Raw genomic sequence first — 14,147 nt, forward strand, 5'->3', positions numbered from 1 at the left:
TCGGGGCTAAAAAAACTAATTTTAATCTTATAATAGTACTTTCTATATCCGCGGAAAGCCGTTTATAATACGATGCGAGAAATAACTATAATCAAATTTTTCATTAGAAGGGCGTTTCTTAAAAGAAAAACAAGGATGCCAACATCTATAAAAGCGAAGCACTGAAACGGTAGGACAAACGGACATTAACACTTGTATAGTGTCAGAACTGAATAATCAGAATATAAATGTAAAAGAGTCAAAGCAAAACTGTAAGTAAATTTGTTCAAAAACTGCTTGATACAGGATAATGTTTATGGACATACTTTCATTTTTAGGACTTGACTATCGAGTTGCTTCGCTTATAACATTATATTTTGTTGTCCTAGGAATCAAGACATATAAAAAAATTAAGATCAATCGGATGAATAGATCACATAAAAATTTGTTGTAAAAAAAAGTAAAAAAAATCAACATGTTTAAAATGGACGTACAGACATTTTGGCAATGATTATAGAGTTGCTACGCTATCTAAATCGTATCTAACTACTAAAGGAATCACTATGCAAAGTTTGAAATCGATTGGACAATTCTAACATGCCTAAATCAACGAAAAAAGCTATCCGTTACTGACGGACCGACCCTAATTATAGAAAAGCTTCGCTTTTAAAAATACAAGGTACAATGTTAAATGCATTGCATAACTTAACATGTTGCTATGCTGTTCGTTTGTCCAATTTAGTAATGTTTTCATCCTTGTTTATAAGAATTCTCTTTTTACATGTAAAAATAATATTTTTCTTTCAAGATTCACTATTCATCTCTTTCTAGAAGCTAAATACGTTGCTACCTATCTTGTTTTGATACTAGCATTTATAAATTTTACCTAGGTATTATTATAATCTGTAAAAATAATGAAAATTAAAGATGTAACAATTTTTTATGAAGCTAAAGTCCACCACCACTACTTTTTGTGCTTTGTGATGTTGTAATTCTTGTTAATTTATATTTGTTTGTCTTGGTGTCTCTGTTAGTGTATATAGTGATATGTTGTCTTGTAATTTTATTATTGTTGTCTAGGTGTCTCTGTTTGTGTACATGGTGATCCTGTTCATCATCTTTATCATCCAGTTCTCCGTGTCCTGTGCGGCCCTGGGCACCAGCGTTGAAACGGAGAAGGCTCTCGTCGAAGATGTAAGTGATGTCAGGAATCTAAAGAAATGGATAAAGCAATGGTTGATAAATTGATGTATTACATCCCCAATGATAATACACTAAATTTTTCCTTATCTAGATTACAAATAGTTGTTGAAACGTTTGGACACTCAATCAATGGACCAATCAATCAAAATTGAATTAAAGTCCCTCGTCCTAGATATAAGTGACGTCAGGAATCTAAAGGGCTAAGACAATGGTCGATAAATTGATGTAGTACATCCCCAATGATAATACACAGTTTGGTTAAACAATAAATGTATAATGTATAGATGTATAAACCAGATAACTAATTGGCCAAAGTGTTGGAGATCCTTTTTGTCTGTTAGCAAATTGCTCTTCGACTTTTGTAGGGACTTGACCATGTTTATGTTTCCGACGCTATTATTCTGTGGGCAAAGCTCCTAATTTTACATGCCCCCCTTTATTCTTGTACTTTAATGTTTTACACATGGTCGTATAAAAATCAGAATTATTGGGGTCTTAATGCTTAATAGGTAATCAAGTAAAAGTGTAATTAGTATAAACTTTTTCACTAATAATTTTAATCTTCACTTCAGGGATGGAACAAAGTTAGCGATGAAGTGAAAATTAGCGCTGAGAAACTGTTTGACTGCTGTGGCTTGCACCTGGCTGATCAGAACACAACTGGTTTGGAGTGCAATCAATTGGCATGCTACAAAACCATGAAAGTAAGAATAATTTATCTCATTGTATTATAGACAACTTTCCGCGGATATTAAAATGGTAGGTACCTAGTTTGATTAACACCAGATTTAATATCGATCAATACCAATCAATATTCGTCGAAAATAGTCTTTAATACGTTGCTATTCATGATTTTTCAGTATGGCTGAGAACCGGTTATAATCCAGCTGATTTCAATTGGTTTAGAAGCCATATTAGAAACCTATTACATTTTTTAAAAATAAACTCTGTGTGTAATAATAAAAACTACTAACTCAGCTACTCCATATGGGAGAAGCCAAGACCCTCGAATTTTAAAAACTATAAAGTAAACGTAAAAAAATTTATAGGGTTGAGTTTTCTTGGGAGGGTAATCTCCCCAAAATATTTAGAAACCTTCCTTAGACCAAAATTTCTGAAAAAACATAAAATGAAAGTTTAATTATATTTCATTCAGTCTGATTGTAAACCCTGCTTCGAGAAGATAGAGGAATAGTTTTTCACGTTAATCATCTCTACAAAATTATGAAATTTTAGGATGGGTATCTGTCTCTCCCAATAATATTTCCATTTTTTTTTTATCAATCTTCTAGTTACATTTTTTAGACTGAGGTGGATTCTTTAAAAAAAATTTGTTGTGAAAATCCTTCAAATGACATTCAAAATCTATAAAAATGAAACAAAATCTTATGTTAATAACCCTTTTATGATTTTATTAAATTTTTTTAGATTTTTTTGCGATTTTGGAGGATTTTTCACAAACATTTTGGCGAGCCTCACTAATTTTAGTGAGGCAATGTGCCAAAAAGTTTTTTTTAATGAATCAACCTCGTGTTGTTCACCGTAAAGTTCAAAACTATACCTAGATTCATTGTTAATTTTTAAAAATCTATTTTGTTAAAATTCGACCATAGATTTTGTGCAAATAATAGGTTGTAATTAGCATTTTTAATGGGTAAGTTTTGTCTTTTTTCTGTATTAAGACAGACTGACGGACCAACTGAGGTTAGGGAAGATGCGGATTGTTAAGGAGAATCTGCACAAAAAAATATCTTAAATAACATCCTAGAAAATGAACCTATCTAAAGAAATTAAATGACCTTAAGAGCATTACTGTCAGATTGACCGACCAAGTAACCCCCAAACCCCCCCTTAAGATAAGGACTGAATGACAGACTGACATTTCAAATTATGAAAAACTATTGAATTAACCAGGACAAGGTTGGCGCTGCTTTCAACTATATTGGAGGACTTGGACTTTTCTTCTCTTTCACTGAGGTTGGTACTTTGATCTCAAGTATTTTAATTGAATGAATTTTAATATCCAATTATAAGTAGTAAGGATCTTGGTAACTGCTGAACCGATATGGTTTTCCTTCAGCTTGTAACTTGTTACAAGTCCAGGGAAGGTTTTCAAATATTTTGGGGGAGGTTTCAAACCAACAAAAATGACAAAAGTTTTCTTTTTAAAACTTAAATTGAAAATATGGGTGGGTGGGGATAAACTAACCCCCTCCTCCCCCCAACCTAATTGCCTCTAGAGGCTTCTTTGGGAATAGCCTCTAGTTTATTAAAAATTAACAAAATGTCTAGAATAAAGGAGGTAAAACGCTTAAAAAATATAGTTGTGTTTGTCTGAAACTATTATTATTGAATTGATTTTCATTATGAAAAAATAAATAGGAAAATTCTTAGTTTACCTATCTGATGTCTTATTTTACTTGATAAAATACCTAATTATAATAGGATTTCAATTTTTAGAATTTTTCATTATTATAGATCTAAAGTGAAATTCTACATATATACGACTTATTATACAGTATATCCTTATATACTTACACTAGCGGCTTTAAACCAAGAGGTTTAATCAAACCAATTTTTCGTATTTTTTATTTTAAAGAAATTTAAAAAAAAATAAAATTGGGGGAATTTTTTTTGGGGGGGGGGGTAGTCGACCCCACTATTTTAATTGTAGTTTTAAAAATAAAGAAAATATTTTTTTGGGGGGGGTATTTTTCATTTTTGGGGGGTTGGGGGTGTCCCACCCCCCAAGAAAATAGTTTTAAACCTTCCCGGGACCTATGAGAAGCTACCCTGTAAAGGAGAACCCGATCGGTTCAGCGGTTAGTGAGATCCTTCGCTACAAACAAACAGACAAACAAACATCGTTCTACTTTGTATTATAGATAAAAGTAACAGGATGTTTTTCTTGTGTGTGTGAGTGTCCGTCTCCTTTACAGTGTAGCTTCTCCTAGGTCCCGGGAATGTTTATAACTATTTATAACCCCAAAAGAGAAATTGCCACTAGAAAATAATGACCTCATCCGAAATTGTTTACTTTTGCTGTTTAAAATTAAAAATTGGCAGTGGTCGACTCCCTCCCCCACCTCAACTGCCCCTAGAGGCCTTTTGGGGACATAGTCGCTAGTCCTAACATAGATTAAGATTTTTATCTAAAAATCTAAGAACAACTGCACTGATTGAGTTTTTCTAAATAGAGGTTGAATTCAATTGGTTTTTTTTTAAACCATTGCAATTGGCTATTTTTCTACCCTTCCTTCTTATACTTTTAGAAGAGCCCTTAGATTCTAGAGGCCCAGCCGCATTTGATTTAAACATTTTCACTAGAAAAAAATAATGTTTATTTAGTTGTATGGTTTGCTGATAACTCATAGATTCAGGATGCAGATCAGAGATCTTATTGAGTAAACAACTCTGGTATGATGAATGAGTGTTGGCATATTGGTTTTAGGATTTAGATATTCAAAAGTCCTTTTCACAGATAAATCATTGTTTAAATTACACAAATTAGTGAGATTTTACATCTTTTGTAATTGAGATACATTTTTTAATACAAAACACCAAAAAAAAAAAACTTATTTGAGATTCTAAGTAAAATTTCAAAGAACGTGTCCTAACTTTTGTGATTTAAAAAAAAAATAGCTAGTCGGTGCTTTTAGTAAGTACCTAGTAGATGTAAAATGATCCATAGAAATTAAATATTTTTTTGTAAACCTCTTATTTTTTAAGTAATTTTTTTTAAAATTAAGTTGGTTTGAAAGTATTAAAACGCAACAAAGAAAGAATAAATTGCCATTATAAACAAATATAGTAAGATCTTTAATTTGACACCTTATTTTTTTAATTCTGTTTAGTAATTAATGAAAAAAAACCTTTTTTAACCTCGGTTTAATCAAAACTTTGAACTTTTGGAGCCTCCACGAATGGGTTAAGAAAAAATCACAAAAGTTAGGACACGTTCTTTGTAATTTACTTTGGCGCTTTCACACAAAGCACTCAGTTGAGCACTGATATTCCCCTTCTCCCTTATTTTAAATGAATTGAAAATAATGGGGAGGGGGGTAGTTTTTTTGTTTATTATTATTATTTTAGGTTCTTCTGGTTAGTTTATATTGGTTGCTGGTTATCCATGCAGACAGATTTAGGGCGCCCCACTACCCCTTTAATTTTTATTTATTTAAAAATAAGAGGGTTGGTTTATGAGTGATCACCTGGCACTATGTGTTAAATAAAAAGTTTCTTTCTCAATCTTTGTGTAACTTTGGTAACATGGATGATTTTAACAATTGGTGAAAAATGCCTTCCACCCTTTGTTATCATCACAAAAGTCCTGTAAGAAGGCCATTTGAATATCTTCTGGTTGTTATATTTTTTTTATTTTCTTGCTGTTTTACCAATGGAAAATCTCGTAATCTGAAACATTGAGTAGCTGTAATGCCTTATTATAGTAATAGTTATTTCTCGCATCGTATTATAAACAGCTTTCCGCGGATATAGAATGTACAATTATAAGATTAAAACCAGTTTTTTGGCCTCGAGGTGCCGAAAGCGCGGGTTAAAAAAACAGGTTTTAATCTTATGATTGTACATTTTTATATTCGTAGAAAGATGGATATAATACGATGCTAGACATAGTTTTTTCGTATGGTTGAGAACCGGATTCGAATGAATACGAGAAAAATGTTTACTTTTAAAAATCCTTTTTTGATTTTGTGTTATTTAGTTTATTGGTATGAGGCTTGCCGCACGGTTTAGGAATCAGCACAAACCTTGTTATACTCATCAGAAAATTTTTCTGTGAATATCACTCAAAGTAATTGTGTGGCTTAAATGATCCTTTGTACATAGTTAAAGACATCAGATTTTATTTTTGAATTATCCTTGGTTTTTAGTAGCGAAGCTACTCTATACTTTACCTGCGTATGTCCGTCAGTTAGCCCGGACCAATAGGGTAAATGTGATTTTCTCGAGACAGCTAAAGTTTGAAGTGATTCCTACGACATATGTCAATCTAGTCTATATATTGTAGGGATGGCAATCCGTCAAATTTTTGAACTGGATTTGGATTCTTTCAAGAATCCGTCCAAACAAAAGGCGGATTCCCGCGGATTTTGGATTATTATTTTTGGCGGATTCCAGATTGGTATTCCGGATTCTACTTCTAGCAATATTTTTAAAGGCTTTTTTCTAAAATTTAAAAAAAATTAAGTGCTACATATGATGTCCTAAAAATTAATGTTCTTGGTGTTATCTAGATAATTCACTTCCGAGAATATAACCATATTTTAAAAGATATAATGATGATAATCTTTGACTTCTTAAAGGCGGAGTTGAAAGAAAAAACTCAAGATGCTAATTTTAGCCTACCAATTAAGAAACCGAATCCGCTATTAAAAAACGGATTCCGGATTCGGATTTCTAAATTGGCTAAAAATTGGGCGGATTCGGATACGGGGATTGCCAACCCTAATATATTGTTTTGTTCATGACTATCGGCAATGCCTCAAAAGACATAAACCCTACTTTTTAAAGGTTTCGTGATAACATAATCTCTCTCTTTGTAATGGCAACAGAACAATTGAGCTGGATCTTTAAATAATTTAGTGGTGAGCCAGATCGAGGTGAGCTGAACCGATCTGGCTAACCCCGAGCTGGCTCACCTCTAAAATGATTTAAAGATCCAGCTCTGCAATCTCACTTTGTCTATTTTCCATTCCATGTTTATTTTTGTGCTGCGCTACTTATGGAAGGTGTCCTCTCCTTGTATTTACTATTTTATGCGTGGATATAATTTGTGTTTTGCATGATTTTATTTAAACAGATTTTTTTTGTTTGATATTTGATATATTGGTGTTTACATAATATATGTTGGGACTTACTTACGTGTCAGTAACAGATTTTTATTTGTTTTTAACAATCTTATTTCAGCTGTATAATTTAATATGGAACAAGGTTGTTTAATTATACTGCTTCTAGCAGGGTGTCGGAGCCGTATAATTTTGATGTGGCTCCGGCTCCAGCTCCGCCTCCTACCTTAAAATTAATATATCAATTTTTTTTCATTATTGAATTTGATAAAATAAAATAAATAATATAAAATATTTTGCTTTTATTTGATTAAAGCTATTGTGGTATCCGCCGAGGATAAATGGCAGACACCGGAGTTCAATTAGATTACGGCAGTGTAACAGACGTGGACACCTTACTATAGAGAAGCTACGCTTCTCTAGCATTCACTAGATAATGATCAACATCTATTTCAGTTGTCACTTTATTGAAGGTTTAAAAGATACTGAAGTTATATACAACAAACAATAATTACATGGATAGGAATAAATAATCATAACATAAAAGCATCATAATACATATACAATGGTCAGTTTGGGCAATAATGATCCCCCATCCCTGAAAAGGGTGGGGGAGAATTAAGAATACAGTTAACCATAATAAACATGACAGATTCAATCATTAATTTTAAGCATAGGGAGGGGGTCGCTAGACCCCTTCCCCAGGACTCGGGGGAGGGCCATTGACCCTCCACCGAATCCTAGATCAGGGGTGCCATAGGCATGGCTCACGGTTGCCGAATACCACAACTCTCCCCTCGGAAGGCTGGGAGATGATTTCCCTACCAGACTTCCGACAGTGGTTGAGGCCTTCGGTCCGCTCCTTAGGGCTAATATATATATACAAACGATAATGATTCAATGGAATCCTAGTGGTGAGTGTCTTCTTAGGGTTGATGGGCTCCCAATGTGGGGTAGAAGGCAGAGGCTGGCTTGGGTTGGACACGTTGGTCAGCGCCGGCAGGTATCAGGTTTGCTGGTGGCACAGTTGTTGCTGGAACGGTCAGCAGTGGGGCCTGCTGGTTGTTGTTGGCAGCGGCTGGGGCGCTGGCTGCCAGGTTAATCGTCTGAGCAGCGGCCTGTCCTCCTGAGGGGCCGCGGGGTCGGCCAGAGGGCGGTCCTGGCCTACCTGGGCGGTCATGCCCGCTGTCAGTTGATTTCATAGACACCATTTCCTCGGCTGCTTCCCTGCCGATGGGAATGGCATCCCAGTCCACTGAAAAGTCCCGGGACTTGGCATGGTTGAGCCTGGCTCTAGCCAGCGCTTTCCTATACAAAGCTGGATGGTACAGGAACACTTGTGATATCGCATTCAGGGCTGCCCGGACTCCTCCTTGTGCTGCTGCCAGGGAAATGATGGTTAGGTCCCCCAGCAGTTTGAGGATCAACAACAGCAAACACAGTATGGCTGCGCCATCTCCCCACTCGTGGATGGCTTGTCTAAATCCAGCCCAGACATCCAGGGCTGCCTCTCCTTCCTCCGCCAGTCGGTCAATGTTGTAGGACACTATCCCATGGTCTCCTGTGGCCGAACAGCTGCCTTGCTGAACGCAGGAGCCATAGGATAGGCCGGTCAGCATGGCACTCTTGTATGCTGGGAACGCCAGCAGTTGTTGCCAGTCGTTCAACTCAGCCTGCGAATACAAGCCACCTGAACTGAAGTCATCTAAGGGTTCTGTCAACAATTGCTTAGGCGTATCCAGCGGGGGTGGCCTTTTCTTGGGAGCGGGGGTTAACTCTATCCAGCCTTCCTCCGCGTGCACAGTCAGGGGGTAGGTGGAGGAGCAGGGTATCTTGGTGGCGTGTTCACTATATACCCGTGTCACAGCGTCTACAAAACCTGTGGGCTCTACTGGCACTTTGTCCCAACACTCCTTGTGTTCGCGGACAACGTATTTATGACATTGGCAGGTCAGCTGCAGCAGGATGTCTCCCCTCAGTACCGAGAACGTGCTCCCCTGGACACGCACCGGGTGGGCCGGGTCTAGTTGCTGGAGCTTCCAGCAGTTGGCCGCTACTTCTTCTGCTGCGGTGCTTTTCATGCGCGTTTCCAGGGTAAACCCAATATAACCTGCATGTATTTGTGCTTGAAGGGGAACGTCAACATCCCTGGCCGACACTCTGGGCAGCGCAGCCGCGGCTGGGTCAGCTGCCACGAACAACGCTGGATGGTTTGTGGCATGGGCCTCGAAGTCGCAGTTCACAATCGAGGTGGGGTTGGTCATGTTGATGAAAAACTGGGCCTGATGGTCAACCAGATATGCATCCATCACCAGGCTGGGCTGGAGGCTGCGGATCAGCCTCAAGGGGCAATCTCTTCCCAGGTGGTCCCACACGTAGGTTGCTTCCCCAGTGATGCAGGACAGCTCAGAATGGGGACACTCTAGGGTCAGGTGGTCAGACTGGGACTCCACCCGTCCATCCTCCACCACATAGGTCTCCTCCTTGACCAGCAGCCGTCGCTCCTGGAGCACTAATTCGTTGCGGTATAGCTGGCCCTCGAAGTGGACGTCCTCCCCTTCACAACCCACCCCCTCGGGGCTGTTGACGAGGGCGCCCACCATATCGATGGTGAAGAACAGGGGATGGTTCAGCTGGAACGTCAGTGGCTGGGTCTTGCCTGGCAACGTGTAGACTCGGTTCCTGGCCAGGTCTCGGCACGCTTCTGGGTCTATCTTGGTTGGCCTCATGAGGGTGGGGACCGAGGTCACCTTGAGGTGACCCCATACTCCACACCTGAATGTCCACTGGGACACGGTGAGCTGACAACTGTACCCGGTGGTTTCCCTCACCTTGACTTGCTGCAGGACGTGTACTTCATGGCCCAGGGGCACCTCCTGGTGTAGGGGCTCCGTGTTACACATCTTTTCTTTATTGTAGGATGTGACATGGGTGGGGTTGGCACAGTCCCATCCCACCAGGACGTAGCTGGTTGTAGGCCACACGGCTGCCAGCAGGAGGCCCCACAGGACCATCCACCAATGGGAGAGGCTTCCAGGCAACCATCTTCCTCGTACACGCGGCTGGGGATCTTCAGCTCTGGTCACGGCTGCTTCTTGGGACTGGACACGGCTGGGCTGCTCCTGGCTAGATACAAGTTTCCATTGAGCGTTATCTGTATGCGGCCGAGGCACCCCGATACCCTCCCCAATGACAGACTGGCAAGCGACTGGCACTTGCCTGGGTGTCGGCTCCCCTAGCCCCAAGTGCTCCCTTCCCTTGTCCAAAGCATGCCCAGTGGCATGGGGCTGAAGTGCATGTGGCACAGGCTCGCCCTTACTCACTTCCCTCCCCTGCCCTAGGAACTCAGGTGCATGTGGCACAGGCAAGTCCTTATTTTCCCGAATTTCAATCTCCCCAGCCTCTGGTGCAGGGGGCACAGGCAAGGCTGGGTTTTTACAATATCTTGGATACAACACATTTAACAAATTCAACTTATCCTGATGTTGAGCAGCTGGGTTCCTCTGGCTGGCAGGGGGCTCTGGATGGCATGTAGCTGGGCTCTCCCTACAGGCTGGTGGCGCTGGCTGACTGGGGGTGACGGGTGTCACCCCTTCCTCTGGGACCGCTAGCTCGTTCCAGGACTCAGGTCTCTCGGTGGCGGCGACGGTTGTCGCCCCAGACATCAGGTTGGAGGCTGGCTCGTTCCAGGATCCAGGTATCTCGGTGGCGGCGACGGTTGTTGCCCCAGGCACCAGGTGGGAGGCGCTGGATAGCACCCCCCCATCATCCCAGGTGGCGACGCCGGGTGGCGTCCCATACATCGATGCAGAGGCGCTGGCTAGCACCTCCTGCCTCTCTCGTTCGGCGGCTGCCAGGGCCTCCCCATACACCGTCTCAGGGACGCTGGGCAGCGCCCCTCCACTCTTGCTGGGTAGGCTCAGTCGGGCAGGTTCCATCATGTTGAGGCTAAAAGGCTGGGGCCTCAGCACCTCTGGCTCGGCTATGTTGTTGGATTGTATCAGCTCTGGTCCCAGATGGTTAAGACTGAAGCCTAGGCCAACCCGGTTGGGTTCAGCCGCGCCGCCCAGTACGTTGATCCTAGCTGGGACAGTCCCAAACTGCGGCATCCCATCGGCTCGGTCCGCAGCTCTGGGGGCGGCTGCTTGCTGTTGTGGTGCTGGGGGCGCGCTCCCTTCCATGTGGGCCACTCTGCTGGGCTTCCCTGGAGGGGCACCCTTGTCGGCGGTGCGCCTGCGGCTGGCCACCTGGGCCCAGTCAGCTCTACAGTCAGCCGCCGTGTGACCGTCATAGTGGCAACGCTCACACTTGGCAGAACGGTCACGGCGTGGCTGGGTGCGTCTCTCCTCTAGGCTAACTTCCACAGGCGTTGGGCAGTCTCGAGCTCGGTGGCCTCTCCCCTGGCAGCGGAAGCAGCGACCTGGGACCTTGTCATCTGGAGCGACCTTCCCCATCTGGTGGAGACCCGGAGCCAAGGAGCCAATCTCCATTGGCTCCGACTCGTCATATTGGGGCAACTGAATGCAAGCAGATCCAGTCAGCCCTTCGGTCGAGTCCACTAAGCATACACCTTCCTTCAGTTGCTTAGTAACCATGGTGACGGTGAACATGGCCTTACGAGTGTACTCAGGTACACTCGTAATTTCATGGTTCATCATGAGGCGTTTTACATTGGCGTTACGAATTCCACGATTCAATTCGTCCACCAACAACTCAAGATCCTCATGGTTGTAGGCGTCCCTATACAAGGCGCACTTAGTTGATATGTACGCTTGTATAGGTTCTGTCGAGTGTTGCTTGTAATCCCTAAACGCTTGTTTAAGCGTTTGGGATTCAAAAGCAGGGCGAAATAGCAATTCACACTCGACCTTGACCTGTTCGTAGGTCAAGGCTTGGCCTGCCTCGCCAAACAGATGGGACGCCATTTCCGCCGCTTGCCCTACCAGTGACAGTAGGAGGGCGTTGCGGCGGTTGAGGGAATCATGAGGTGGCACGCGGTAAGCCGCCCATGACATCTCGAGTCTGCGGATATGTGCCGACCAGGATTGCTTGGGCGGCCCTCTATACTCCGGCAGATTGCTCAGCATCAGCTTGCGGTACTCGGCTGGGGCCGGCTGAGGGTCATCCTGGAGCCATCCTGGGGCTTGGTCACCTCCTGGGGCTTGCTGCTGGTCCATTGGGTCAACGGTTCAACGGCGGGCACAAAGTTATACAGTACTAAAATGAATGGTTTGTCACTTGAGGCTTTCTAGCCTAACAGCCAACACTGTTTGTATCACTAGGTTGGTAGTTTAGTTGCAAAGATATAATTTAGCTGTACTTATCACTAGTTAGGTGCTGAGGTTGTAGGGTAGGCTGGTAGGGGTAGATAGATGTTGAGGGTCTGAACTGCTGTCAGGAACTGATTGGGTTTTCCTTTATCACACTAGAGCTAGAAGGAGAGAAGCTTGTAATTCTTTATTTGCTAAAAATACCCCTGTTAAATGCTCTGGAGTAGCTCCGCTCCGGTGTGTGTGTGTGTGCGTGAAATCTCCTGTCCTTGCAACGCGCGTCCGCACCGTCAAATCCGCGCACACGGGGAAAACGCGCTCTCACCCCTCAACTCGCTCTCTCATTGGTCCGCTTCGTCCGTTGGATTTATGATATTTTCCGCACTCTGTTGCGCTACCCGTGAATGGCGCTCTGTGTGTCCGATCGCTAGCCCCACACTACAGACGGACTTAGTCTAGTGTGGGTAGGAAGGGGGAAGCGCGTGAGGGGACGGGGGTAACTCCGTCCGTTTCCCCTGTGAGGGAGGGAGGTAACTGTGTGCTGGTATAATAGTGCCCTTTCTTCTTAATCCTAGGCTTATCTATTATATCACCCTGATTGTATTTGCCTTCAATGGAGAGGGGCTCCTCCCTTTCCCTTGGAATAAGGGGTGTATTGTTGTTGTGCTGTGGGCTTGAGATGTTTTGATTGTATATCAGGGTCTTTATATTACATCTAGCTTCTATTTTTGTCCTTATCACAATTGCATAACAGATTTGTTTACCAACTCTGTTCTATTTTTAGCTGTTATCACAATACACAATAAATCCAAGCCTGTTCTATTCTTAGATTTATCACAACACAACAATTTGTTTGCCAAGCTTTGCTCATAAATCTATTGTTTAGCCATCACACCAGGGTGGTAATCCCTGCAATGTAACATAATATCTGTTTTTCTAGATGGGTGGCTGCGTTGTAGCCTCTCAGGATACTTGGAGTTGACGTAGTTTTTCTCTGTTCTGGTGCACTACACTCGTATGTTAGCTCGCAGTTTGCAGCTATGTGGCATGTTTCAGCCTATCGGCGGCAGGGAATGTCCCGTCCTGCTAGCGCCGCTGATCCAAATCCGGCTGATGGCGGCAGGGAATGTCCCGTCCTGCTAGCGCCACTGGTTCGGATCCTGCTATTTCTTGCAGTAAAGTTGGCCTATTTCCAGCCGTTTACACTTATTTGGCTTGTTTCAGCCGGTCCGCAGGCCTGTTTCAGCCCTTTTGGCGCTCAATTCTCCGTTAGATATCAGCGCTGCTCGCGGTTATTCGTCAAATTTCGCTGTCTCGCTTCCACAACTGCCGGATGCAGAGTTAAACTTTGCTGTCCAGGGTGAGTAATTCAGGTTGCTTGCGTCAGTTTTGCCAGATTCACTGCTGGGAGTACCTTAGCCTCAGATGCGCGTCTGCTCTACACTTGTGGTTCGCCGTAATCTCACACAGCTGTCACCAAAGTTGTGGTATCCGCCGAGGATAAATGGCAGACACCGGAGTTCAATTAGATTACGGCAGTGTAACAGACGTGGACACCTTACTATAGAGAAGCTACGCTTCTCTAGCATTCACTAGATAATGATCAACATCTATTTCAGTTGTCACTTTATTGAAGGTTTAAAAGATACTGAAGTTATATACAACAAACAATAATTACATGGATAGGAATAAATAATCATAACATAAAAGCATCATAATACATATACAATGGTCAGTTTGGGCAATAATGATCCCCCATCCCTGAAAAGGGTGGGGGAGAATTAAGAATACAGTTAACCATAATAAACATGACAGATTCAATCATTAATTTTAAGCATAGGGAGGGGGTCGCTAGACCCCTTCCCAGGACTCGGGGGAGGGCCATTGA

At 42.5% G+C, this 14,147-nt stretch overlaps 1 protein-coding gene across 8 annotated transcripts in view; it reads left to right on the top strand.

Moving 5' to 3' along the window:
- The window catches only part of Tsp97E (Tetraspanin 97E), a 44,867-nt gene that overhangs the window by 27,521 nt on the left and 3,199 nt on the right, over positions 1-14,147 (top strand). Inside the window, exons 4-9 of one of the 8 annotated variants that reach the window (XR_013881677.1) lie at positions 1,060-1,173; positions 1,755-1,886; positions 2,339-2,369; positions 3,095-3,159; positions 4,531-4,599; positions 5,906-5,995. Coding sequence is in view for 7 of the 8 variants with exons in the window: in XM_080168924.1 (XP_080025050.1) it covers positions 1,060-1,173; positions 1,755-1,886; positions 2,339-2,369; positions 3,095-3,159; positions 5,906-5,983 (420 nt within the window). In the remaining variant the exon portion in view is untranslated. The remainder of the gene's footprint in view (positions 1-1,059; positions 1,174-1,754; positions 1,887-2,338; positions 2,370-3,094; positions 3,160-4,530; positions 4,600-5,905; positions 5,996-14,147) is intronic. The other 7 variants (XM_080168925.1, XM_080168924.1, XM_080168923.1 and 4 more) reach the window with 7 other exon arrangements.

The sequence above is a fragment of the Acartia tonsa genome, chromosome 8, assembly GCF_053477335.1.
Source record: "Acartia tonsa isolate MP-2025a chromosome 8, ASM5347733v1, whole genome shotgun sequence".
NCBI classification, from domain to species: Eukaryota; Metazoa; Arthropoda; class Copepoda; order Calanoida; family Acartiidae; genus Acartia; species Acartia tonsa.